General features: G+C 42.3%; 2 protein-coding genes across 2 annotated transcripts; both read left to right on the plus strand.

Annotated features, from left to right (window-relative positions):
• The first annotated feature begins 1708 nt into the window (after positions 1–1708).
• LOC102530360 (serine protease 1) lies at positions 1709–5770 on the plus strand. The gene is made up of 5 exons (XM_031673690.2): positions 1709–1762; positions 3153–3312; positions 4066–4319; positions 4878–5014; positions 5537–5770. The coding sequence occupies exons 1-5, from the start codon at positions 1723–1725 to the stop codon at positions 5684–5686; spliced, it is 741 nt and encodes a 246-aa protein (XP_031529550.1). The 5' UTR covers positions 1709–1722; the 3' UTR covers positions 5687–5770.
• Positions 5771–15692: 9922 nt separating this feature from the next.
• Positions 15693–19657, plus strand: LOC140697525 (serine protease 1). Its single transcript, XM_072965380.1, has 5 exons — positions 15693–15732; positions 17124–17283; positions 18037–18290; positions 18849–18985; positions 19508–19657. The coding sequence occupies exons 1-5, from the start codon at positions 15693–15695 to the stop codon at positions 19655–19657; spliced, it is 741 nt and encodes a 246-aa protein (XP_072821481.1).
• Positions 19658–24008: the final 4351 nt, after the last annotated feature.

Genomic DNA, 24008 nt, shown 5'->3' on the forward strand with positions numbered 1-24008 from the left:
TTATATCACTCCAAGCGCATTTGGAGAACTACCATGAAGACCATTCTCTTTTTCATGTTCCTAAAAAACTGCTGGTGGTTTTTTTTTTTCCCCTATATTGAAGTAAGAGACAGTGATGGAGATTAAATGTGCAAGGAAACGTAGTTTTCCACGTAGGTCAGAAACTCAGGTTTGAGGGAAGTTTCAGGTGATGTAGGATTATACAATGTCCGAAACCCCACTGTGGAGGCATCAGCAATGGAAGATAATTAAACAGGACGGGAAGTCTTCTCCTTCCTCCTTCTGCGCCTGGTCCTCCTCTCACTCTTTAGTATTTCCTGATTTTTAGGGATCAACGAATGGCAGCTTCCTGCTTTGTTTATCCTTCACTCAGCAGTTACTGAATTCAGTTAGGGGCAGTATATATAGCATTGTCCTAAAGCTCAAGGTGCTTTCCTGTGGCTGTAGCCTTAGAAGCTACATGGTCATCTTTTATCCTTATTTCAGTCATTCTCCACTGGGGATGACTTGGGCCCCCAAGAGGACATTTGGCAGTGTCTGGACATCTTTGGTTGTCATAACCGGGAGGAGGACTAGAGCTACTTGTAACTGGGGGCCAGGGATCCTGATCCATACCCTACAGTGTGCAGACCAGTGCCTCACAACAACGATCTGGCCCATGTTGTCAACAGTGGCAGAGCTGAGAAAGTTTTCTACTAAATCATCTTCAAATCAGCACAATTTCAAATGAAAAAGAAACAGAAACTACTTGAAGAGTGACGATTTGCTAAAGCAGGAATGGCATCCTGGTAGACCATTCAGATGTGTGTAGGTGTAGAATCTACAGCTTAAATTTCAGTTGTCTTTTCATTGCCAAGAATTCTCTGTTACCTTGTCCTCTGCATTTTGATGAACTGACAAAGGAAGTGTTATTTAGTGGTTAAGAACACAGACACTGAAGCCAGACTTCCTCAGTTGGAATCCTAACCCTAACGTGTACCTGTGATTTTGATAAAGTCCCTTATACCTTTGTGTGCCTCGGTTTGCCCATCTGTAAAGTAGGAGGAATAATGGGTAACTTGCAGGGTGGTTATAAGGATTACTAAATTAACATAGGCAAAGTATTGAGACTATGCCTATGAAACAGTAAGTTCCAAACAAACATAAGTTAGCCTCATTCTTTCTCTTTCCTTCTTTGATCTATGGTGGTTTCAAATCAGAATGATTTTCTTTTTCTCAGAGGAAAAAGTGTTCCTATTAATAGTGAAAGGTTAACGTGGGTATATAAGGCCAGACCTACAAGAAGACAAATTTACAATAGTGAAAGAGCCAATGTTACTTAAAGATCTGGGTGTAGCTACAAGATAGTTTTCGGGATAAAATTCACACTTGAGACAACCAAGAACCTAAAACTTTGGTCTGGGAAGCAAGACACCTGTAGCTCTGTTTGTGACCTTCCTCCAACTTACTTTGCTGTTATGGGAACAGGGCCTGCCAGGTGGGTTCATTTCTTCCATTCCCATAACCTTCTGGAAAAACGGACAAAGGTGGATGTTTAAATTGGATGCTAAATTATCTCCAGTTGGGCACAGAACTGAATTCTAAATTTGGATTTGTGACTTTCCGGTGAAATCGCATTCCTGGCACCTGCGGCCATGCGTGTCAGTGACAAACCTGGAGGTATAAATAGCGGCGGAGGGAAACCCTTCAACCTGACCCCCAGCCCAGATCCAGCGAGCAAACATGAAGACCTTCATCGTTCTTGCTTTCCTGGGAGCCGCTGGTGAGTCTTGTTCGAAGAGGGCGATAGGTCTCTGTCATGTATTTCAGGTTGGACTTTCTGCTCTGAAGACAACGATGAATGCTGAATATAATCTCTGCACTCAGGAGCTTGAGACGTTGAAACGACAGTGTATAGCAGACACGTCTGTAGATAACGAAATCTCACTTGTTGGAGAGGGTTTTGGTGAGCAGGGGTGGTCAGTATAGGAAGTATTAAGAGGCAGAATTGGGCTTAAACTTCAAGGTACTTTCAATGAAGAAAGATAGAAAAAAAAAAGGATAGACACTACTAAGAAAATGTTGTTTTGACCTTTAAAGGATTTGAAGTTGATAATTGTGCCGAATACCCAATCTTGTGTTCCTTGAGGAGGCTGTGAGCATAACAACCTGAGTCTCCTTTATACCACAGGGATTGTGACAAGCAAAGATACTTTACTTCTCGTGAATAAAAGCCATGGGCTGGGTTATACAAAATCTTTGCTAATAAAATTTCTCTGATGTGAGATGATATGTCATGTAACGGTGAAAAGAAATAGAGAAATGACTATTTCTATTTTCAAGCTACTCAATTGTATACTATTAAATCTTCCTACCAAATCTTCCCAAACTGAGTAGTTATAAATTCAATACACCTATTTATATACCAGGAAATGACTTTCCCTAAATTACTTTAAAAATACATGAACAGTAGGGAACATATAATATAATCCTAGGCATTTTACATTCATAGAAATTACAATAAATCAATACTCCAGACTTCACAGGGCTGAATAAATTTAAAATGTTGGAGAGATATTGGGATAAGGGGAAAGATTGGAGAGGGAAAACTTACAAAGTTCTATTCGATTATTTAGTGAGCATTTTAGGCAAGAACCAGGAAGAGATTAGGAGAACAAAAGTACAAAACTCTCCATTTTATCCCAGGCTAGAACATTCTCAGGTAGCTTCTAAAGCTCCCTTCCTGTTACCTCATGTGGTATTTGTCCCACACTGAAATCTACGAATAAACATACTGATGGTTCATGCAGAGCTTCATTGACCACATACTTAAATGTCTGCTCAGCAGGGTTTTGGGTAAAACGTATTCTTCATATCCTCAGGTGGTGGGCTTTAAGGCATTTATCATGTAAGGAGTCTCTGATGTGTGTATGTGTGTGTGTGTGTGTGTGTGTGTGTGTCTGTGGAACATATGTGAAAATCAGTCTATTCATCAAATTTAAAGCATAAAACTAAAAATTAGACAGGCATAGCAAGTAGACTATGTGTTACAGATTACGCGTGACATGCAAACATCACTTATGCTTTCCTGGTTGATCTGCAAAAACTTGGTGGTGGGTAGGGATTCCACAGCAGAGCTGTTGTACAGATAGCTTCCAACTTTTCTCTGTCAGTTGCTGCCCCCGTTGACGACGATGACAAGATCGTCGGGGGCTACACCTGTGCGAAGAATTCCGTCCCCTACCAGGTGTCCCTGAACTCCGGCTACCACTTCTGCGGGGGCTCCCTCATCAACAGCCAGTGGGTGGTGTCCGCTGCTCACTGCTACAAGTCGTAAGTAACCAGCTCTCAAGCCCCGTCCTCTGGGCTCGAGCCAGCCCCAAGTCCTGCCAAAGTGCAATCAGGCTAACTTACAGGATACGCTCGAGGGGTGAGTGTTCAGAGTCTAAAACCGCATTATTCCCCGAGACGTTTTAAGCACTGAGGGACTTTCCCCTCAGACACCCTCGGAGTGCCCTGACGTCCTTCCAAATCACGGCAATATAATCCTGGCAGGGGAAATAGTGAGTGATGAATTATACCTAGAACTATCTCAAGACCACTAACCGGAGATCAAGCAGGAAAAATGGCCTATGGAAGTCACAGAACACAGACAACTTCTGGTACAACTTAAAACAGGCACAGCTCATTCTGCTTCCCTGGTAATTCTGTTGCATCTCTGAGTCCTGCCACATCTCCCTGCAATGACTGGTAAGCCCCACCAGAGGAGACATGGCAGGCGCTGTTTGATCACCACTACCGGTTCCCATTTCGTCCCCTGCTGTTCTATTGGCATCGTTTGGTCCCTATTCCTATACCTGACCACGCTCACAAGATGTTGGGTGTGAGTCTATGCTTGTAGCGACACCTTCCTAAGGACTCCTCTAGCCTGCACCGTGTCGGGTAGGACTCCCTTAAGTGCACGATGGCCTGTGTGTGAGAGTGCGTGAAGGGGCAGGTGTCGGTGCTTGTGCCCATGACCGGGGTGTACTGGGAGGGGAAGGAGCTCAACTTGGGTACCCAGAGAACTTTTAATCCTTTGTCCAGCTCCATACAGGTGCGTCTGGGAGAATACAACATTAATGTCGTGGAGGGCAATGAGCAATTCATTAGCGCGTCCAAGATCATCAGACACCCCAGTTACAACTCAAATACCCTGGACAACGACATCATGCTGATTAAACTGAAGTCTGCTGCCACTCTCAACTCCCGAGTAGCCAGTGTCTCTCTACCAACGTCTTGTGCATCTGCTGGCACCAAGTGTCTCATCTCTGGCTGGGGCAACACCAAAAGCAGTGGCTGTAAGTCTCCCCCGGAACAGAAGCACCAAGTCTGAGAATCCTAGAGGTGAAGAACATGTTTAGGGTCAGTTCATCCCATTGGTCGCTCAAGGCCATGTTCACAGAGGATAGTGTGGTCCTATGGAGTCTTAGCGAATACTAACTGAGATGCATAAGATTCCTCTGCTTGCCAGCACAGCAAAAAGCAAGCATGATAAAGCTGCCGGGTATGCAGCTGAAGTGTGGTTCATGATTTGCAGATAACCGAACAAAATCTGAGGAGGTAAAAGGAACAGAGGCTAAGGGATTTGGGACTTGCCGAACTATAGACCTGCTTGAGAAATAAAGTCTGCAGATCTGAGGTCTGTGGTCACTGATGCTAGTGTCAGAGAGAGAACAGGTTGTTGATGAACACGTTTGGAAGGACCTCCAGATAAAAGTTGTTCTTCCAAAATGGAAGCTCCGGGCAATCTGAGAGAGGGAGTGGCGGTATTGGGAAGCGAGGGGAACGATACTGAGAAAGAAGTTTCCAGGATCCTAGCAGTAATCCTCTTCCCTTTTCACTCCGGCACCCAACAGCCAGCACCCCTGACCTGCTGCAGTGTCTGGACGCTCCCATCCTATCAAGCAGCGCTTGCAGCAGTGCCTACCCAGGCCAGATCACCAGCAACATGATCTGCGTGGGCTTCCTGGAGGGTGGGAAGGACTCCTGCCAGGTTCGTTCCTTTGCAAGCCTTCTCCTTCCAGCTCAGCCTCACAATATCTCCACCATCTTTCCCTTTTGCAAAACAGAAGATCCAACAGCTCTCTCTGAGAGATCGACCTGGCAGAAATGATCGATTTTCTTCTGGACATATTCACGCCTAGGGTTCAGGCTAGAAAGATACACAGACAATCCTGTGCAAACAGTACATCCGGACGCCCTTCTGCAGAGGGATATGGTAGAAGGAAACTCTGGAAGGAGCAGGGCTAACTGGGCAGCATTGTCCTACCCAGTCCTCACCTCTTCTTGGCCCTACAGGCCTGTGAGTGAGGACCGAGGGGAGCCAGAAGGAGGGAGGAGAAAGACTAGGGAAACAGTACAGAGGCTGAGGGTTGGATTTCCAGGGAAGGGGAAGGGCTTCGTGGAGGATCAGCAGCCCGGGAAGGTGGTCCCAGGATAGAGGAGGGACACCTTGGAGCCTTTGTCCCGTCTGGGCATAGTTGAGAGCTCTAACTGGCTCTTCCCTCTTGCTCAGGGTGACTCTGGCGGCCCTGTGGTCTGCAATGGAAAGCTCCAGGGTGTCGTGTCCTGGGGCTACGGCTGCGCTGTGAAAGGCAAGCCTGGTGTCTACACCAAGGTCTGCAACTACGTGAGCTGGATTCAGCAGACCATCTCTTCCTACTAAACAGCTTCATCTCTTCATGACCCTCCCTGCTAGTCAGCTCCACCTTCCTCCCATCCTCAAAGCGGTAGCTAAATAAAATCGTTTTTTTCCTGTACAAATATGCCCCTACTATCCTTACTTGGTTTTTATGGACTTTCTTTTTAATGTGGCTGCTGAGAAGAGGGTGAACATCGAACTGAACTGCTCTATAAAGATGGAATTTGAAAGGTTATGTAGTCGTTCATTCAAACTGATCAAAATAAATGACTAGTCACGTGCCAGACTCTGTGTGGGCGTTGAGGATATAAACATGAATATGGTTAGGGGTCACTGTTACCATCACAGTTTTACACAGAGAGTGACACTAAAGTGACAGAACGTTAAAATCAACTGTCCAGAGTCATTCACCTGGTTCCTAGTGAAGCAGAGGTGAGACCTCAGTGCTCTGTACTGCTGTGACCCCCTGCTCCCCCTTCGTCTCTAATTTACCCGAAATCTGTGAGGCCAGACAATAGAAAGTCTAGATAATGTTTCAAGTCACAGATTCCCTGTATTTTCCAAAGTTTCACTACCTAATTTTCCTGGTTCTCCAAAATGTATTTTTCTCCAACTGGAATTTTATTTCTATAGCAGGTATGACATCTACAAGGCTTCTGTGCCCTCCTCCCACTGCCAGGCCCCCCAAATCCCAGCCCAAAGTGTGTACTATTTTGAAGTATAAGTCAAAAATAAAGGGACAAATGGAGATAAGTTTTTAGAAAGTAGATATATTATCCTGACTTTATAAAAGTTAGTTGTATGGCTCTTCTCTGTTCTCTTCAGTCCTATCCCAAGAGACACCACAGACACCCCACTTTAGTTCTTCAACACTGTCCCCTCCAACTCTTCATTTTCTAGGTCATCCAGAGAACAGTCGGAGGACAGGTGCCCACCACATGATTCTGTGCACAGTTTGTACAGATCAAGGGAAATAAACAATGGGGTTTGAGCATGAAATCATTGGATTGGCTGGAAGAAATCCAAAAGGGAAAAATATTTGCCAGCCCAGAAGTAACATGAAGAATGGGTATTAGTCTGTTTGGGCCGCTATAACAAAAAAACCCCCACAGACTGGCTGGCTTACACCACAAGTATTAATTTTTCACATTTTGGGGAGCTGGGAAGCCTTGGTATTAGAGAGATAGATTATGTCTTAAAAATTAGTTATTAAAAGTCAAAGAGAGGGAATATATACATTGAGAAAAGAATATATACCTAACTCTACCTGACGTATGTCATTCTTCAGGTGATCCAGAGTTCTGTTTAACATTGTTTTTTGTGTCATTATCGAAGTCATACCTTGAAAAACCAAGAAGACCATGAGATGGGGTCTGCCTCTGACCATCCCAACTCACCTTTGTACTCAGGTCTGTGATTCACTCTGGCAACAATATTTGCTGTGATTGAGAAATGGAGGCCCCTCCAGATGACCATCTGGATCTCTCCTCTTACACTCTACCTGTTGCCCAGAATCCTTGGACTAGAGATGAGAGTGCTTGGTTGACAGATTGGTTGGTTGGTAGGTGGTAGTGGGGGCGGAATTTAAAGGGGATTATCCCCTCGTTCAACTGCATCACCCCAAGTATATTTGGAGAACCACCATGAAGACCATCATCTTTCTCACATTCCTGTACTTGCTGGTGTTTTATTTTCTTATCCAATACTGAAGTGAGAGACAGAGATAGGAACTAATTTTCAGGAAATGTGGTTTCCTGTGTAGGTCAGAAACTAAGCAGCAGATACGGGTCTCCCTACTCCACGGAAACAACATGGGAATGTAAAGAATGTCTGAGAGGTGGCTAAGGACGTGCAACAGGAAGTAGGAAACTCCCATCCTCCCTTTTCTTTCCAACTCTGATGATTACATGAGACCACATTATGTAACTAGTGTAACCATGTAGTTCATCGATCAAATTGGGTCATTTTTGAGAATGAAAAGTGGCACAATGGATAATTCCAACAGGGCAGCATGCATAAATTAGAAGTGTCTCTAGCAAATCAAGACTATATGTAACAACAGGACTCCAGGTCAATGCCACTGGCCCTTGCCCCTCTCAGCTTCCTCTCCACTGGATTCCTGGATTCAGATTTTGGTAAGAGCCAGAGATGTGTCAGTTTTGGACCTTCTTGTTATAATATGAAAGTTAATGTTGTAGAATTTTCCTAGAGTTTGAAAATTGGCTGGAAACAGACAGCCTCGCACGTGGACAGGCCAGGGTTTCTACCTGCGTCACATCCTTCCTTGTGCTATTAGCTTCTGGACAGAACCAAGGTGCTTGGAGGGAGCCATTCATCCAGGACAAACAACCTGCATATATTTCTTTACATCAAAAAGTCTTATTTTTGCCCCCCAGAACATTTCCAAGTTTTAGCACATCCCTCAAATGTAGAGCATCCTTGATTCCCCTTTCTTTTCTTCCTTCCTCGCTCCTTTTCTTCCTTCCTTCATGAAAAAAGCTCCTAAAATTATTTCATTCCAAGAATCCTTTTTTTTCCTCTAATAGGAAGGTAGGGAAGTAGAAATTTTTCTTAGTCTTTCTCTTGTCACATAATAGTTTCATCGTATCTTTTTCTCTCAATGAGGACTGCACACACAGTTGATATTATAAAATATGAATGTTCTAGTATGCAGTTTTAGATAATGCATCCCATAAAATGACTTCAACTACTTGGACAGGAGGCAGTGGATTTCAAGGAAAGCACTGTATCCAGAATCGAAAAAACTGTTTTCATCCTGGATCCAGCTCTTATTAACTTCTATGAAATGATGCAGTCTTCAGTTTTCCAATATGTAACTTCTGAAAATTTAGAGCTTGATCGCACCTCTTATTCTTACATTGACTGTCCAATGTCATCAACTGTCTTTTTTTTTTAATGGATGTACTGAGGATTGAACTCAGGACCTTGTGCATGCTAGGCATGCACTCTACCACTGAGCTATACCCTCTCCCCAGCAATGATTGTCTTGATTTGACTTATTTATTGTTGTTGTAGTTTTACTAATCAATTATTGGCTCTAGCACTGATCTGCCTACCTTTAACAACTGGTCATATTAGCATTTTCCTATTGGGAGGTCCCTAAAGGTATGTCTGTGAAATTCGCTCAGCTTTTAAAAACATTTTTGTGTAGATAAATTCATTGTATCAGGTGTTCGGGAGAAAAGCTTACCTATGAACAATGCATTCTATATGTGTGTGTGTGTGAGTGTGTATATGTGGGCAGGAAAGAGAAATGCCAGTGAGAATGTCTGCTGCAAATTTAGGTTATTTTCAGAGAGCAGAGTTTGAGGTTTTTGTCTTCTTCTGTATTATTGAATTTTTACTGTGCTCTACTTCTGCTTAAGTTCCCGACATGACTGTGTAGCCTATTTCAAAAACCAAAAATCACCACCTCTGTATAATGCTTAGGGAGCCCAGGGTTAGGGATGCTTGGCCCAGAAACTGTCTTTCTTTCCTCTGGGATCTCTGCCTCGGCTCAGCTTGCTGCTGCTCTGTGATGAGCAATGCCTGACCGGGATGGCACAGGCACAAACTGGGGTTTCCTTTCATCCTGTACAACTGGAAACTGCAGAGACAATGGTGTCTCAAATGCCAAAATATACTAATTTATATGGAAAAGTGTAGTTTTCAAGTGATAAAGGCCAAGCTAAAACAAATTTTATCAAAGAACATCAACTCTCCCTTAGTGGAAGGATTTACAGATCTCTCCTCCAGGTACCACACAGAGAGGGCCTCATGCTTCACTTAAATAGTTGCCACCTGTCATTAGGAAGTTCTTTCTTCCATTGAGTCATGATATGCTCTGTTATAATGTGCACTTCTTGGTTCCACTCTTGTCATATGGATCCTGATGGCACAATTTTGTATTTTCTTACATGTCAGTGTGTCGGGTATTTGACAGTATGTCCCATGTCTGCCTGGGGATCTCTTCTCCAGCCCACGGTCTCCTTAGCCAGCCCCACGGGGCAGGAGCTCCATTCCTCTCACCACACAGCGTATCATCCATAGACAGAGTCTATTTGGCTATATCGGCTGAAATCAGTGGCAGCTGGAGCAGTTAATCTCCACAGGTCCCAGAAATGGGCAGGAGGAGGCAGATAAGATAGGCAGCTGGAGTGAGTGGGAAGACTGGGTCAGAGAGCCAGGGGAGGTCCTGGAAGATGGCTGTCAACCACAGAGGGATGGGAAGAAGGCAATAAGTTGGGCTCGAGGGTGACAGTTTGGATTCAGACTAGTAAGACCGAACACTTTTTCTGAGGAATTGGAAATCAAAGTGGGTATTGACACACACAAAAAAGTGGGGACAGGAGAAACCCATTTACTGGAGATGGCATGTCAAATGAGGACTGGGTCACAGGGAAATGGTTACAGCCCAGATGCTTGAGCAGAGAAGAGACAAGAGTTCAGGAGGATGACTGGCCATCATGGCTTGATGTTCTGTCATTGGCCTTGATATCCTTGAATTTCAACTGTCTAGGAATGGCATTATATCAAAATGTGAGTCAAAGCTGAGTCTGATAGTAGCACTTAATAGGCTAAAATAATTGGGGAGCTCCTTGGACAAGCTGGAAGATTTTTTACATTGTATGTTGTCTCTCGGGTGCCTTGATTCAGTCATCTGTGGAGTTGACTCACATTTTGATAAAACCTAGTGAGCTCACCCAGAAGACAATGGAGTTAGTTGACATGACTAGTGCTAAGTGAGCCTATCTTCTCTACTAACACTGCTAAATCATTTGATGACTGTCATTCGCAAGGATGAAATAGGAAAGTGACAGTGACTGTGAGCTCTGAGGGTTTCAGCACTTGTGAATAATTGCTCACCCACTCATGACCCAGGATCCATAGGATCTTCCTAGAGTGGAATTCAAGATGGCTACATATTTTCTTTTCCTAATCCCCAAACTATAGCTTCCAAAACTGCAATAGAAAAATATTTCTGAACAAAGTATTGTAACTCTTTGAATATCAAGTTATTTTGATTTAGGAAATGTATCCTGTAAAAGAAAGGTGTGTATATGGAGGGTAGCTGGGATGGATTGAGCCTGGAGACAAATCACCAAAAAACAAGCTTTCCTGATGAGGCTATAAATGTATTTGACAGAAAACTGTCTTTGTCAAAAAACTGATATGAGGTGTGAAGCATAATTTTTCCCTGTTTCTTGTCTTATTCCGTTTATGATGCTCTATTTTGACCTTCAGCATCACTTTTACCTCCATCCATCTCTGTTTCTCTTCCTAATTCCATTTCCTTCCAACCCAGTAGGATATTTTCTCTCCATAAATACCTCACCAGCCAGCCCATCATATTCAGAAATGGCAAGTTCCAAAATTATTTCATGGTGACATTTTCACATGCTGTTCTGACAGCTGTGGGTACAAGTTTACATACCTGAAAACTTCTATGACAAAACTTAATTGTCCTTTTATTAGGTCTGCTTTACCATCTAATCTTCTAGGATGAAGGTAGGATATGGCTACAAATGGTAAGACAGAGCAACATGAAGTGAATTCTGACAGATATAATTAATTATGTTGGCACTCTAACAAAACTCTGATATATGGACAAAAGATCATGTTAAATTCTCTTATTTCCACATTATATTCTGTAAATATAGTATTCTTTTTATTCATGAGGATGTTACAGTCCAGAGACAAAAAAAAAAAATGAAGGAAAAATGAATGCTAGGACTCTGGTCCCAGATCTAAATGTTCTTTCCCACATACGTTATCATTGCTCCTACTTCGGTACAATTGTCTGTCTCTTGTCAGTCTCTTCTTTTCCCTGAACTGCTCTCTGTCACTTCAGTATCCTGGCCCTAAATCCCCAACCCTTACCTTCTTCCTTTTGTCCCTAAAACATTGTTTGAAGTAAAGGCAACAGTGAGATATTCTCTTCTCTTACCATTACTAATTTCTTATCAAGCTGTACCTGATTATTGAAACTGAAAGCCAGTCCTGGTTCCAAGGTTCATTTTAGCAAGAAGGGACATTCTGTTCACTAGCACAGATTTCCCTATGGCAAAGATGGAAATTCAGCTTAGCACAGACTTTCATGGTTAGCATCAAAGGTATTATACAAGCATATATAGTGAATTATAATCCTTTTGTACTTTTAGCACCCTGATTGCTTACTTCAATTTTTCAGTAAGTTCCTTCCTTTATCTTTTTTCAAGGAGATGAATTCTTATTTAAAATTGCCCCTACACACTGGAGTGATAAGGGGCTAGCGTGGCCACAGTAACTGGTAAAGTATTAACCAGGAAAGGGCCAGAAGAAGCCAAGGAAAGGAAAAACAGACTCACTGAGGAAAAGGGTACAAAATCACCTTTAAAGGCCAGTGACTCTTACTCTTGCCAATACAAATGTCAATATGTTTGCTGGAGCCAATCAGCCTCCAATTTAGGTACAAGTTTAAATAATCCTCCAAGGCCACTAAGCCACGTGTGTGGAACATATTGGTGACAAACACAGATTAATTAACACAAACACATGCCTCTGGGCCACCATGTGTTTGAAGTTAGGGAAAGAAATATAAGTACCGAACCATAGAAAATGCAGACAATAATATATATTTAGTCTGGAACGCAACCCAATTCTCCAGGGTCAAACTTCTCAGAAAGATGGTAATATCTCAGAAGTATAAGATATTTTGAAGGTCCAAGCTCCCACACAATCATGCAAAGAGGTCATCTTCAGATTTGTTCACCCATGTTACATAAATGACAAACACACATACATAGATACAGAGACACCTCACACTGACCCATTATTCCACTGGCCTCTTCAACAGAGGGCATTCTCCGAGTCACTCTCACTTAGAATACTAAGCTCTTTCACTTCATACCAGAACTGCTCTGCTCTGTACCCCTTCCACTCACAGCCACTCCCATTAGCCTTGGTTTTCCCCACCCTTATATTGTCCAACCACCTGCCTAGTACCATGTTGGTATGTGCATCACTAGAAGCCTTCAGCATGATTTTCGGTAGTTCACGGTGACTATTTTATTTAAATAGCTATTTTATTAAATAGCATAGGTTCACTTTAATATGCATTAGATTAAAAAATTCACAAAGACATAAAATATCAACATCTTTGCTGAAAAAGGGATTCAGGAAAAGCAATGTAATCTAAAATATCAGAACATAACTACAGTCCAAGCACTGTGCCAAATCATTTGAGCGTTGTAGGAAAATATAGTCTGGAAACCTTCACTTCTCATTTTCCCCACATTCACACTACTGCCTTGGTTGACTGAAGAATCCTCACACTACAGTCAGACATGTCCATGTCCTTTGATTTCAAGGTGTTTAGTTGAGAATTTGCAATTGATCCTAGATAACTCCCCTTAAAGGGCAACCATCGCTCTTTCCCTTCCTAAAAGAAGGGTCCAGGTGATAAAGCCCAGGGCACACCAGAGAGAGCTCTCTAGGACATGGCAGCACATGAGCCAATGACTGTGAAAAGCTCTGCTCTGAGATGTGCTTTTCATATGGGGCGAAATTCTCTGAAGAGGTTTGGGGAAGCTTTAGGTGATGTGGAATTGTACAAAGCCCAACACCTCACTGTGGAGGCGTCAGCAATGGAAGATAATTGAAAAGGATGGGAAGATTTCTCCTTCCTCATTCGGCGTCTGGTCCTCCCCTCACTCTTTAGTATTTCCTGATTTTTAGGGATCAATGAATGGCAGCTTCCTGCCTTATTTATCCTTCACTCGGCAGTTACTGAATTCAGTTAGGGGCAGTATATATAGCATTGCCCTAAAGCTCAAGGCGCTTTCCCATGGCTGTAGCCTTAGAAGCTACTTTGTCATCTTTTATCCTTATTTCAGTCATTCTCCCCTGGGGATGATTTGGACACCCGAGAAGATATTTGCAATGTCTGGAGACATCTTTGGTTGTCATAACCGGGAGGAGGACTAGTGCTGCTCGTAACTGGAGGCCAGGGATCCTGATCAATATCCTACAGTGTGCAGACCAGTGCCCCACAATAATGATCCGGCCTGTGTTAGTGGCAGAGCTGAGAAACTCTGTTTCTACTAAATCATCTTCATATCAGCACAATTTCAAATGAAAAAGAAACAGAAACTACTTTAAGAGTGATGATTTGCTAAAGCAGAAATGGCATCCTGGTCGACCATTCAGATGTGTGTAGGCGTAGAGTCTGCATGTATCTAGCAAGAGGTTAGTTCTCATTGAGATTCACTTATTCTGGATACTTCAGCCATACCCCAATAATTATTACACTTCTTGTTCCAGAAATCCATTTCTTGGATTTTTCAGAATTCCATATGCTATTTGTAATCATCCCTTAATTTGGTACAGTTCTGAATTTTCTCCTGTCAATGAAAATTCAATTAGCAATCAAATTAAGGGAAAAAGAGAAATTTTATTTGAGCCAACCTGAGGATTCTAACACATGAAACAGACCCTCAGAACTAAGGTTTGAGAACTGTTTCACCTATTAGAAGTCAAGGGCACAGTCAAATACATTTTGAGACACAGGATCATACATCAAAATAATACAGTGTTATTTCACGGAAAGTTCACCAAGCATACATTGTCCAGGTAAACATATACAAAAGCGAGCAGCAAGTCACCATGATCCCCTACAGAGCTGGGAAAGAACTTTGAAGAAGTTACACAGCTAATTTTAGGAAAAAAGGGAAAAAAGTGATCTTTACTGCCAAATAGGTACTCCCATCTTTGAGGAGGTCTGGTTAATGTGAAATGCACATGCACACTGCATATTAAGAGGGAGGAAGGAGGCCCAAAGTGACACAGGGAGAAATTTGTGTTTAATTTTTCTTGTCCTGCCTGAAAATACAAATTTTATTTCGTCATACCTCTATTATATTTATGGAATCACAGTGGAGGGCATGGACCCTGAAGTGAGGTTGCTTGTGTTTGAACCCTGTATTGAACATCTAGAGCTATGAAACTTTGAGCAAATCACCTTCTCTAAGCCTCAACCTCCCCATCATAAAATGGCACACATTTGAGCACACTTATAAAGTTATTTGTAAGGAATTAATGAGTTAATATATGGAAATCCTGACGAAGTGTCTGAGACACAGTAAGCACTCGATAAATCCTTGCTGTCTTTTCACTGGGCAAGAATTCTGTATTGCCTTGGTCTCCAGATTTTGATGCACTGACTAGGGAAGTGTTATATGCAGCAGTTAAGAGCACAGACACTGAAGCCAGACATCCTGGGTTGGAATTCTGACCCTACCATGTACTTACTGTGTGATTGGTAAAGTCCCTTATAACTTTGTGTGCCTCAGATTTCCCATCTGTAAAGTGGGAACAATGATAGGTATCTTGTAGGTTTGCTTTGGGATTTATTAAAGTAACATAGGCAAAGTATTGAGACTATGCCTATGAAACAGTAAGTTCCAAACAAACATAAGTTAGCCTCATTCTTTCTCTTTCCTTCTTTGATCTATGGTGGTTTCAAATCAGAATGATTTTCTTTTTCTCAGAGGAAAAAGTGTTCCTATTAATAGTGAAAGGTTAACAGGGGTATATAAGGCCAGACCTACAAGAAGACAAATTTACAATAGTGAAAGAGCCAATGTTACTTAAAGATCTGGGTGTAGCTACAAGATAGTTTCCGGGATAAAATTCACACTTGAGACAACCAAGAACCTAAAACTTTGGTCTGGGAAGCAAGACACCTGTAGCTCTGTTTGTGACCTTCCTCCAACTTACTTTGCTGTTATGGGAACAGGGCCTGCCAGGTGGGTTCATTTCTTCCATTCCCATAACCTTCTGGAAAAACGGACAAAGGTGGATGTTTAAATTGGATGCTAAATTATCTCCAGTTGGGCACAGAACTGAATTCTAAATTTGGATTTGTGACTTTCCGGTGAAATCGCATTCCTGGCACCTGCGGCCATGCGTGTCAGTGACAAACCTGGAGGTATAAATAGCGGCGGAGGGAAACCCTTCAACCTGACCCCCAGCCCAGATCCAGCGAGCAAACATGAAGACCTTCATCGTTCTTGCTTTCCTGGGAGCCGCTGGTGAGTCTTGTTCGAAGAGGGCGATAGGTCTCTGTCATGTATTTCAGGTTGGACTTTCTGCTCTGAAGACAACGATGAATGCTGAATATAATCTCTGCACTCAGGAGCTTGAGACGTTGAAACGACAGTGTATAGCAGACACGTCTGTAGATAACGAAATCTCACTTATTGGAGATTATGGTGAGAAAGGGGCGCTCAGTATAGGAAGTATCAAGAGGTAGCATTTCCCTAAAATTCAGGTACAATCTCTGAAGAAAGAGAAGAGGAAAGGATAGGCAAAGTTAAGGAAATGTTGCTTTGGCCTTTCTAAGGATATGGAGTTAATAATTAGTAAGACTAATGACTATTCTTTTGCTTCTAGAAGAAGCTGTGAGAATGAGAACCTGAGTCTCCTCTATACTAAAGGGCATCTTAACAGGGACCTTAACAGGCAAAGATACTTTATTTTTCATGAATAAAAGCTATGGACTCGGTTATACCACATCATCAGTAAGGAAATCTCGCTAGTGTGAGATAACACCTCTTGCAATGGTGAAAAGAATAGACAAATGACTATTTCTATTTTCAAGCTACTCAATTGTATGCAACTCAAATTTACTACTGAATCTTCCCAAATTGCATAGTTATAAATTCAATTCACCTATTTATATACCAGGAAATGACTCCCAAAATTACTTTAAAAATACAAAAACAATACGGCACATATAATATAATCCTAGGCATTTGACGTTCATAGAAATTACAATAAATCTAGTTCAGACTTCACAGTGCTGAATAAATTCAAAATGTTGGAGACATATTGGGATAAGGGGAAAGATTGGAGAGGGAAAACTTACAAAGTTCTATTCGATTATTTAGTGAGCATTTTAGGCAAGAACCAGGAAGAGATTAGGAGAACAAAAGTACAAAACTCTCCATTTTATCCCAGGCTAGAACATTCTCGGGTAGCTTCTAAAGCTCCCTTCCTGTTACCTCATGTGGTATTTGTCCCACACTGAAATCTACGAATAAACATACTGATGGTTCCTGCAGAGCTTCATTGACCACATACTTAAATGTCTGCTCAGCAGAGTTTTGGGTAAAACATATTCTTCACATGCTCAGGTGGTGGGCTTTAAGGCATTTATCATGTAAGGAGTCTCTGATGTGTGTGTGTGTGTGTATGTGTTTGTGTGTATCTGTGGAACATATGTGAAAATCAGTCTATTCATCAAATTTAAAGCATAAAACTAAAAATTAGACAGGCATAGCAAGTAGACTATGTGTTACAGATTACGCGTGACATGCAAACATCACTTATGCTTTCCTGGTTGATCTGCAAAAACTTGGTGGTGGGTAGGGATTCCACAGCAGAGCTGTTGTACAGATAGCTTCCAACTTTTCTCTGTCAGTTGCTGCCCCCGTTGACGACGATGACAAGATCGTCGGGGGCTACACCTGTGCGAAGAATTCCGTCCCCTACCAGGTGTCCCTGAACTCCGGCTACCACTTCTGCGGGGGCTCCCTCATCAACAGCCAGTGGGTGGTGTCCGCTGCTCACTGCTACAAGTCGTAAGTAACCAGCTCTCAAGCCCCGTCCTCTGGGCTCGAGCCAGCCCCAAGTCCTGCCAAAGTGCAATCAGGCTAACTTACAGGATACGCTCGAGGGGTGAGTGTTCAGAGTCTAAAACCGCATTATTCCCCGAGACGTTTTAAGCACTGAGGGACTTTCCCCTCAGACACCCTCGGAGTGCCCTGACGTCCTTCCAAATCACGGCAATATAATCCTGGCAGGGGAAATAGTGAGTGATGAATTATACCTAGAACTATCTCAAGACCACTAACCGGAGATCAAGCAGGAAAAATGGCCTATGGAAGTCACAGAACACAGACAACTTCTGGTACAACTTAAAACAGGCACAGCTCATTCTGCTTCCCTGGTAATTCTGTTGCATCTCTGAGTCCTGCCACATCTCCCTGCAATGACTGGTAAGCCCCACCAGAGGAGACATGGCAGGCGCTGTTTGATCACCACTACCGGTTCCCATTTCGTCCCCTGCTGTTCTATTGGCATCGTTTGGTCCCTATTCCTATACCTGACCACGCTCACAAGATGTTGGGTGTGAGTCTATGCTTGTAGCGACACCTTCCTAAGGACTCCTCTAGCCTGCACCGTGTCGGGTAGGACTCCCTTAAGTGCACGATGGCCTGTGTGTGAGAGTGCGTGAAGGGGCAGGTGTCGGTGCTTGTGCCCATGACCGGGGTGTACTGGGAGGGGAAGGAGCTCAACTTGGGTACCCAGAGAACTTTTAATCCTTTGTCCAGCTCCATACAGGTGCGTCTGGGAGAATACAACATTAATGTCGTGGAGGGCAATGAGCAATTCATTAGCGCGTCCAAGATCATCAGACACCCCAGTTACAACTCAAATACCCTGGACAACGACATCATGCTGATTAAACTGAAGTCTGCTGCCACTCTCAACTCCCGAGTAGCCAGTGTCTCTCTACCAACGTCTTGTGCATCTGCTGGCACCAAGTGTCTCATCTCTGGCTGGGGCAACACCAAAAGCAGTGGCTGTAAGTCTCCCCCGGAACAGAAGCACCAAGTCTGAGAATCCTAGAGGTGAAGAACATGTTTAGGGTCAGTTCATCCCATTGGTCGCTCAAGGCCATGTTCACAGAGGATAGTGTGGTCCTATGGAGTCTTAGCGAATACTAACTGAGATGCATAAGATTCCTCTGCTTGCCAGCACAGCAAAAAGCAAGCATGATAAAGCTGCCGGGTATGCAGCTGAAGTGTGGTTCATGATTTGCAGATAACCGAACAAAATCTGAGGAGGTAAAAGGAACAGAGGCTAAGGGATTTGGGACTTGCCGAACTATAGACCTGCTTGAGAAATAAAGTCTGCAGATCTGAGGTCTGTGGTCACTGATGCTAGTGTCAGAGAGAGAACAGGTTGTTGATGAACACGTTTGGAAGGACCTCCAGATAAAAGTTGTTCTTCCAAAATGGAAGCTCCGGGCAATCTGAGAGAGGGAGTGGCGGTATTGGGAAGCGAGGGGAACGATACTGAGAAAGAAGTTTCCAGGATCCTAGCAGTAATCCTCTTCCCTTTTCACTCCGGCACCCAACAGCCAGCACCCCTGACCTGCTGCAGTGTCTGGACGCTCCCATCCTATCAAGCAGCGCTTGCAGCAGTGCCTACCCAGGCCAGATCACCAGCAACATGATCTGCGTGGGCTTCCTGGAGGGTGGGAAGGACTCCTGCCAGGTTCGTTCCTTTGCAAGCCTTCTCCTTCCAGCTCAGCCTCACAATATCTCCACCATCTTTCCCTTTTGCAAAACAGAAGATCCAACAGCTCTCTCTGAGAGATCGACCTGGCAGAAATGATCGATTTTCTTCTGGACATATTCACGCCTAGGGTTCAGGCTAGAAAGATACACAGACAATCCTGTGCAAACAGTACATCCGGACGCCCTTCTGCAGAGGGATATGGTAGAAGGAAACTCTGGAAGGAGCAGGGCTAACTGGGCAGCATTGTCCTACCCAGTCCTCACCTCTTCTTGGCCCTACAGGCCTGTGAGTGAGGACCGAGGGGAGCCAGAAGGAGGGAGGAGAAAGACTAGGGAAACAGTACAGAGGCTGAGGGTTGGATTTCCAGGGAAGGGGAAGGGCTTCGTGGAGGATCAGCAGCCCGGGAAGGTGGTCCCAGGATAGAGGAGGGACACCTTGGAGCCTTTGTCCCGTCTGGGCATAGTTGAGAGCTCTAACTGGCTCTTCCCTCTTGCTCAGGGTGACTCTGGCGGCCCTGTGGTCTGCAATGGAAAGCTCCAGGGTGTCGTGTCCTGGGGCTACGGCTGCGCTGTGAAAGGCAAGCCTGGTGTCTACACCAAGGTCTGCAACTACGTGAGCTGGATTCAGCAGACCATCTCTTCCTACTAAACAGCTTCATCTCTTCATGACCCTCCCTGCTAGTCAGCTCCACCTTCCTCCCATCCTCAAAGCGGTAGCTAAATAAAATCGTTTTTTTCCTGTACAAATATGCCCCTACTATCCTTACTTGGTTTTTATGGACTTTCTTTTTAATGTGGCTGCTGAGAAGAGGGTGAACATCGAACTGAACTGCTCTATAAAGATGGAATTTGAAAGGTTATGTAGTCGTTCATTCAAACTGATCAAAATAAATGACTAGTCACGTGCCAGACTCTGTGTGGGCGTTGAGGATATAAACATGAATATGGTTAGGGGTCACTGTTACCATCACAGTTTTACACAGAGAGTGACACTAAAGTGACAGAACGTTAAAATCAACTGTCCAGAGTCATTCACCTGGTTCCTAGTGAAGCAGAGGTGAGACCTCAGTGCTCTGTACTGCTGTGACCCCCTGCTCCCCCTTCGTCTCTAATTTACCCGAAATCTGTGAGGCCAGACAATAGAAAGTCTAGATAATGTTTCAAGTCACAGATTCCCTGTATTTTCCAAAGTTTCATCTACTTACGTGTTGTGTTCTCCAAGATATTTCTTATTTTCCACCGGGATTTTTATTTCTATAGCTGGCATGATTTCTGCAGGTAATCTGTGCCCTTTTCTGAACACCACACTCCCTAAACCCCAGCCCAAAGTATTACTAATTTGAACTATAAGCTAAAAAAATTGCAATTGCAGGTAAGTTTGCCGAAAATAGATCTATTATCCTGACGTCATAAAAGTCTTGGCTACGGGGGTGTTTTCTGTTCTGTTCAGTCCTATGCCAATAATCACCACAGACACGCTGCTTTAGTTCCTCATCATTGCTCCCCTCCATCTGTGTTGTTCCTCGGATCACCCAGGGATTGATTTGAGGTACAAGTTCCAATCCATGATTCCTGTTTGTATTTGGTATTAATCAAGAAAGAAAGATAAGGTGATAAGATGAAGGTTGCGTATTGTTTGGTCAGCTGGGGTTCTGTAACAAAAAAAACCTCAGACAGGATGGCTTAAACCACAAACATTAATTTCTCACAGTTTTTGAAGCTGGAGAGTCCAAGATCAAGGTAATGCAGGAGGTCGTGGGGGCTCACTGCCTGGTTGTAGACAGCTGCCTTCTTGCTGTGTCCTCACATGGCTCAGGGAACTAGCTCTGGGATCTTCCTCTTATAAAACCACTAACTCCCTCATGGGCCACTCCCCCTTTATGACCTCATCTAAAGCTTCCAAAGGACCTACCTCCTAAAACCATTTCCTTGAAGTTTAGAGTTTGAATGTATGAATTTGGGGGGTGGGGGACACAAATGTGCAGTCCGTAACAGGTATCTTAGAAAAGGAAGATGTGGGAAGATACGTTCTCCTATTACCAATTTCCTATCCCTCTGTTACTCTGGGTGACACTTTTGTAGGGAGCCATCCTGAGCCCTTAACATTGCATTATCAATGCCACAAGGATGTAGCACAAATCCTTTGGTCATAGCTAAGCTATCCTGTGTATTTCCTTAGTTGTTATTGAATTGCTGTTATGTTTCCATATGGCCTAAAATAATTTCGCATGTAATTCCTCTTTTTAAAAATGTTACCTTGGATCTAACTTAACTAAACACCTCAGGCTTCTCTACAAAAACAAACAAGTTTAAAGATTTCTCTGTTCCCTCTGAAATGTCTTTCTAACCCACGCTTTACCACTACCAATATACCCCTACTCACCTCGAGGTAGAGGGAAGATTCAGAGACCTGACAAGTGGGACATATAAAAGATGAGAGATCAGGAAAGGGCCAAAATAAAGTATGAAAAGGACAAATACATCATTTTTCTTGATGCCATCCAACAGTCCCTTTTCAGCATATTTTGGCATTTTCTATCTCTTATTTTGTTTAAAATATAAATCTTCACAATTTGTGAATTTATATTAAAATGTTAAATTCTCTGTGCTCTTTGGCCCAGTAACTTAACTTGTACAATTCTACCTTATTAAAATGTGCATATAAAAACAAAAGCAAAAAAAATGTATAAATGCACGTGTATCCTTTAGGAGTCATTCAGTTGCAAGGAACAGAATGTCCAACTCATATGTTTAAAATATATTCAAAAGTGCGCTAGTGGGAGCTTAGACATAGTGAGGACTTCAAGGATGGTTTGATTCAGCAATTCAAGAAATGTTGTTAAAGATTCAATTCAATCACAGTAATGCATTACTGTGATTTTGATCGCAAGGCTTTACCCTTGTGATCAAAATGGCTCTCAGAGCGTCACTCTCCCTTGCCTGTATCTAGGGAGAGAAAAGCTTTTTCTTTCCTGTTAAACACCATATTGTATCTCCCTAACTGAATTTGGTGACTTGCTTATCCCTGAGCCAGTAATCGAAGGGGATTATGCTGATTAACTTACAATTAAGTTACACAGCATACCGTCAGAGCGTGAGGTAGACTTTTTATTTTGTAATAAGCTTGGCCTACTTGTACATGCTTGGTTGACTGAGTAATTATAAGGTTGCCTATCAAAAGGAGGAGGAGCAAATGATAAGGAGGTAGCCGTGATCTCCACTAGAGTAATCAAGGATGCTTATTGATTTCTACCTAACACTGAAAATCCAGAAGTAACTCAAATATTCATTAATAGAAGGTTATTAAATAAACCTGGTATGTCATACAGTGGAGACAATGTAACTATTCCATTCATTTATCCAATCACTTACTTAACAAATACTTATTGAGGGCCTGTTACATGCCTACCAGTGTTTTATGCACTAAAGGTACAGAAAGGAGGAAATCAGTTAAAACCCTGCCTTCCTGGTATATCCCTTCTGACTGGGTAAACAGAGAACAAATAAATAGAGGCTACTGGATATAATGCTAATCAATGCAAATGCCACAGGGAAAGCAAACCAGACTGAGGGATGGATGACTGAAAAGCAAGAAGACCTATGACAGCAAGACAGAGTGTAAAGTAAAAACCCACTTCGCAGAATCAGAGGAGGTCTCTCTCACCAAGACATACTTACTACAAATAAACACCTAATTTATGATTCAATAAAATCCAGGAAGACATGATATTTTGTAGCAAAAATAAGGCAAAGAGGTAACAATCTAAGATTAGGAGCAAATGCATAGAAACAAAGAGTTGTTTTTTTTTTTTTTTTTGCTTAGTATGCCTTATTATAGCAACAGATTAATTTATTTGTCTCTTACACCTGAAAACTCTGAGAAGATGGTGCTCAACTGTCAACTTCATGGTTATGAATTTTGATAGCTAGGTAAAGCGAAGCAATGTTTGCATTTGGAAGCTTTACTACTTATGTAAATATTTTTTTTCCTGTGGGATGCACAAGCTGGACAGAAGTAACTTTACTTCAAACTGCTATAGTCCATAATCTATTTGTCAGTTTTCCCATTAACAAGCAAAGAATTTCAAGGAATGCTCCAGATGAATTTATCTAAGAAAATTTGCTTTAATAAGACAAGTAGAAGCCTCTTTTTTCCCTAGAAACCGTATTTAATTCATCATTTAAATGAAAAAATATTCTAATCATTTTTCTCTTATGGCAAGTAACTTTAGTATTAAAATCAAATTTTAAAAGACCTTTAAAAATAAAGATATTTACTGTCTTAACTTAGTCTTATTTTTAAAAGTCAATTCAGAGTGTCTGTCTTGTTGAAAGGATACAGTTACAAAAGCCACTATTTAGTCTTAAAAATATTCATTTATTCTGACTAGCTCGGTCTAAGTGGATAAATTGGGAGTTCAAGATTTGCAGCTACTAATTACTGTATATAAAATAGATAAACAACAAGTTTATACTGTACAGCACAGGGAACTATATTCAATATCTTGTAGTAACCTATAATGAAAAAGAATATGAAAATGAATATACACATGCATATATATAACTTAACTATTACGCTGTACACCAGACACTGATACAACATTGTGAACTGACTATACTTCAATTTTTGAAAAAAAGAAAAAAAAAAAGAAACTTCCTAAATATATTCTTACTGTATAGTTCAGCAATCACACTCTTTGGCATTTACAAAAGGAGTTGAAAATGTATCTCTACACAAAAACCTGCACATGGATGTTTATAGCAGCTTTATTTATAATTAACAAAATGTGGAAGCCACCAAGACGTTCTCCTATAGACGGAAAGATAAATAAACAGTGGTATATACAAACAATGGAAAGTTATTCGGCACTAAAAAGACACTATCAAGTGATGAAAAGACATGGAGGGAACTTAAATGCACATTCGTAACTGGAAAAAGCTAATCTGAAAAGGCTACGTATTGTATGATTCCAACTGGCTGACATTCTTGAAAAAGGCAA

Source organism: Vicugna pacos, chromosome 7, assembly GCF_048564905.1.
Source record: "Vicugna pacos chromosome 7, VicPac4, whole genome shotgun sequence".
Classification (NCBI taxonomy): domain Eukaryota; kingdom Metazoa; phylum Chordata; class Mammalia; order Artiodactyla; family Camelidae; genus Vicugna; species Vicugna pacos.

Excerpts from the sequence above, each read along its gene's own strand:
- LOC102530360 (XM_031673690.2), top strand. The coding sequence starts at position 1,723 with ATGAAGACCTTCATCGTTCTTGCTTTCCTGGGAGCCGCTG. Across the intron at positions 3,313-4,065 it reads GCTGCTCACTGCTACAAGTC|CTCCATACAGGTGCGTCTGG; the intron begins GTAAGTAACCAG and ends TCCTTTGTCCAG. Across the intron at positions 5,015-5,536 it reads GTGGGAAGGACTCCTGCCAG|GGTGACTCTGGCGGCCCTGT; the intron begins GTTCGTTCCTTT and ends CCTCTTGCTCAG.
- LOC140697525 (XM_072965380.1), top strand. The coding sequence starts at position 15,693 with ATGAAGACCTTCATCGTTCTTGCTTTCCTGGGAGCCGCTG. Across the intron at positions 15,733-17,123 it reads TGCTTTCCTGGGAGCCGCTG|TTGCTGCCCCCGTTGACGAC; the intron begins GTGAGTCTTGTT and ends TTTCTCTGTCAG. Across the intron at positions 18,291-18,848 it reads CAACACCAAAAGCAGTGGCT|CCAGCACCCCTGACCTGCTG; the intron begins GTAAGTCTCCCC and ends GGCACCCAACAG.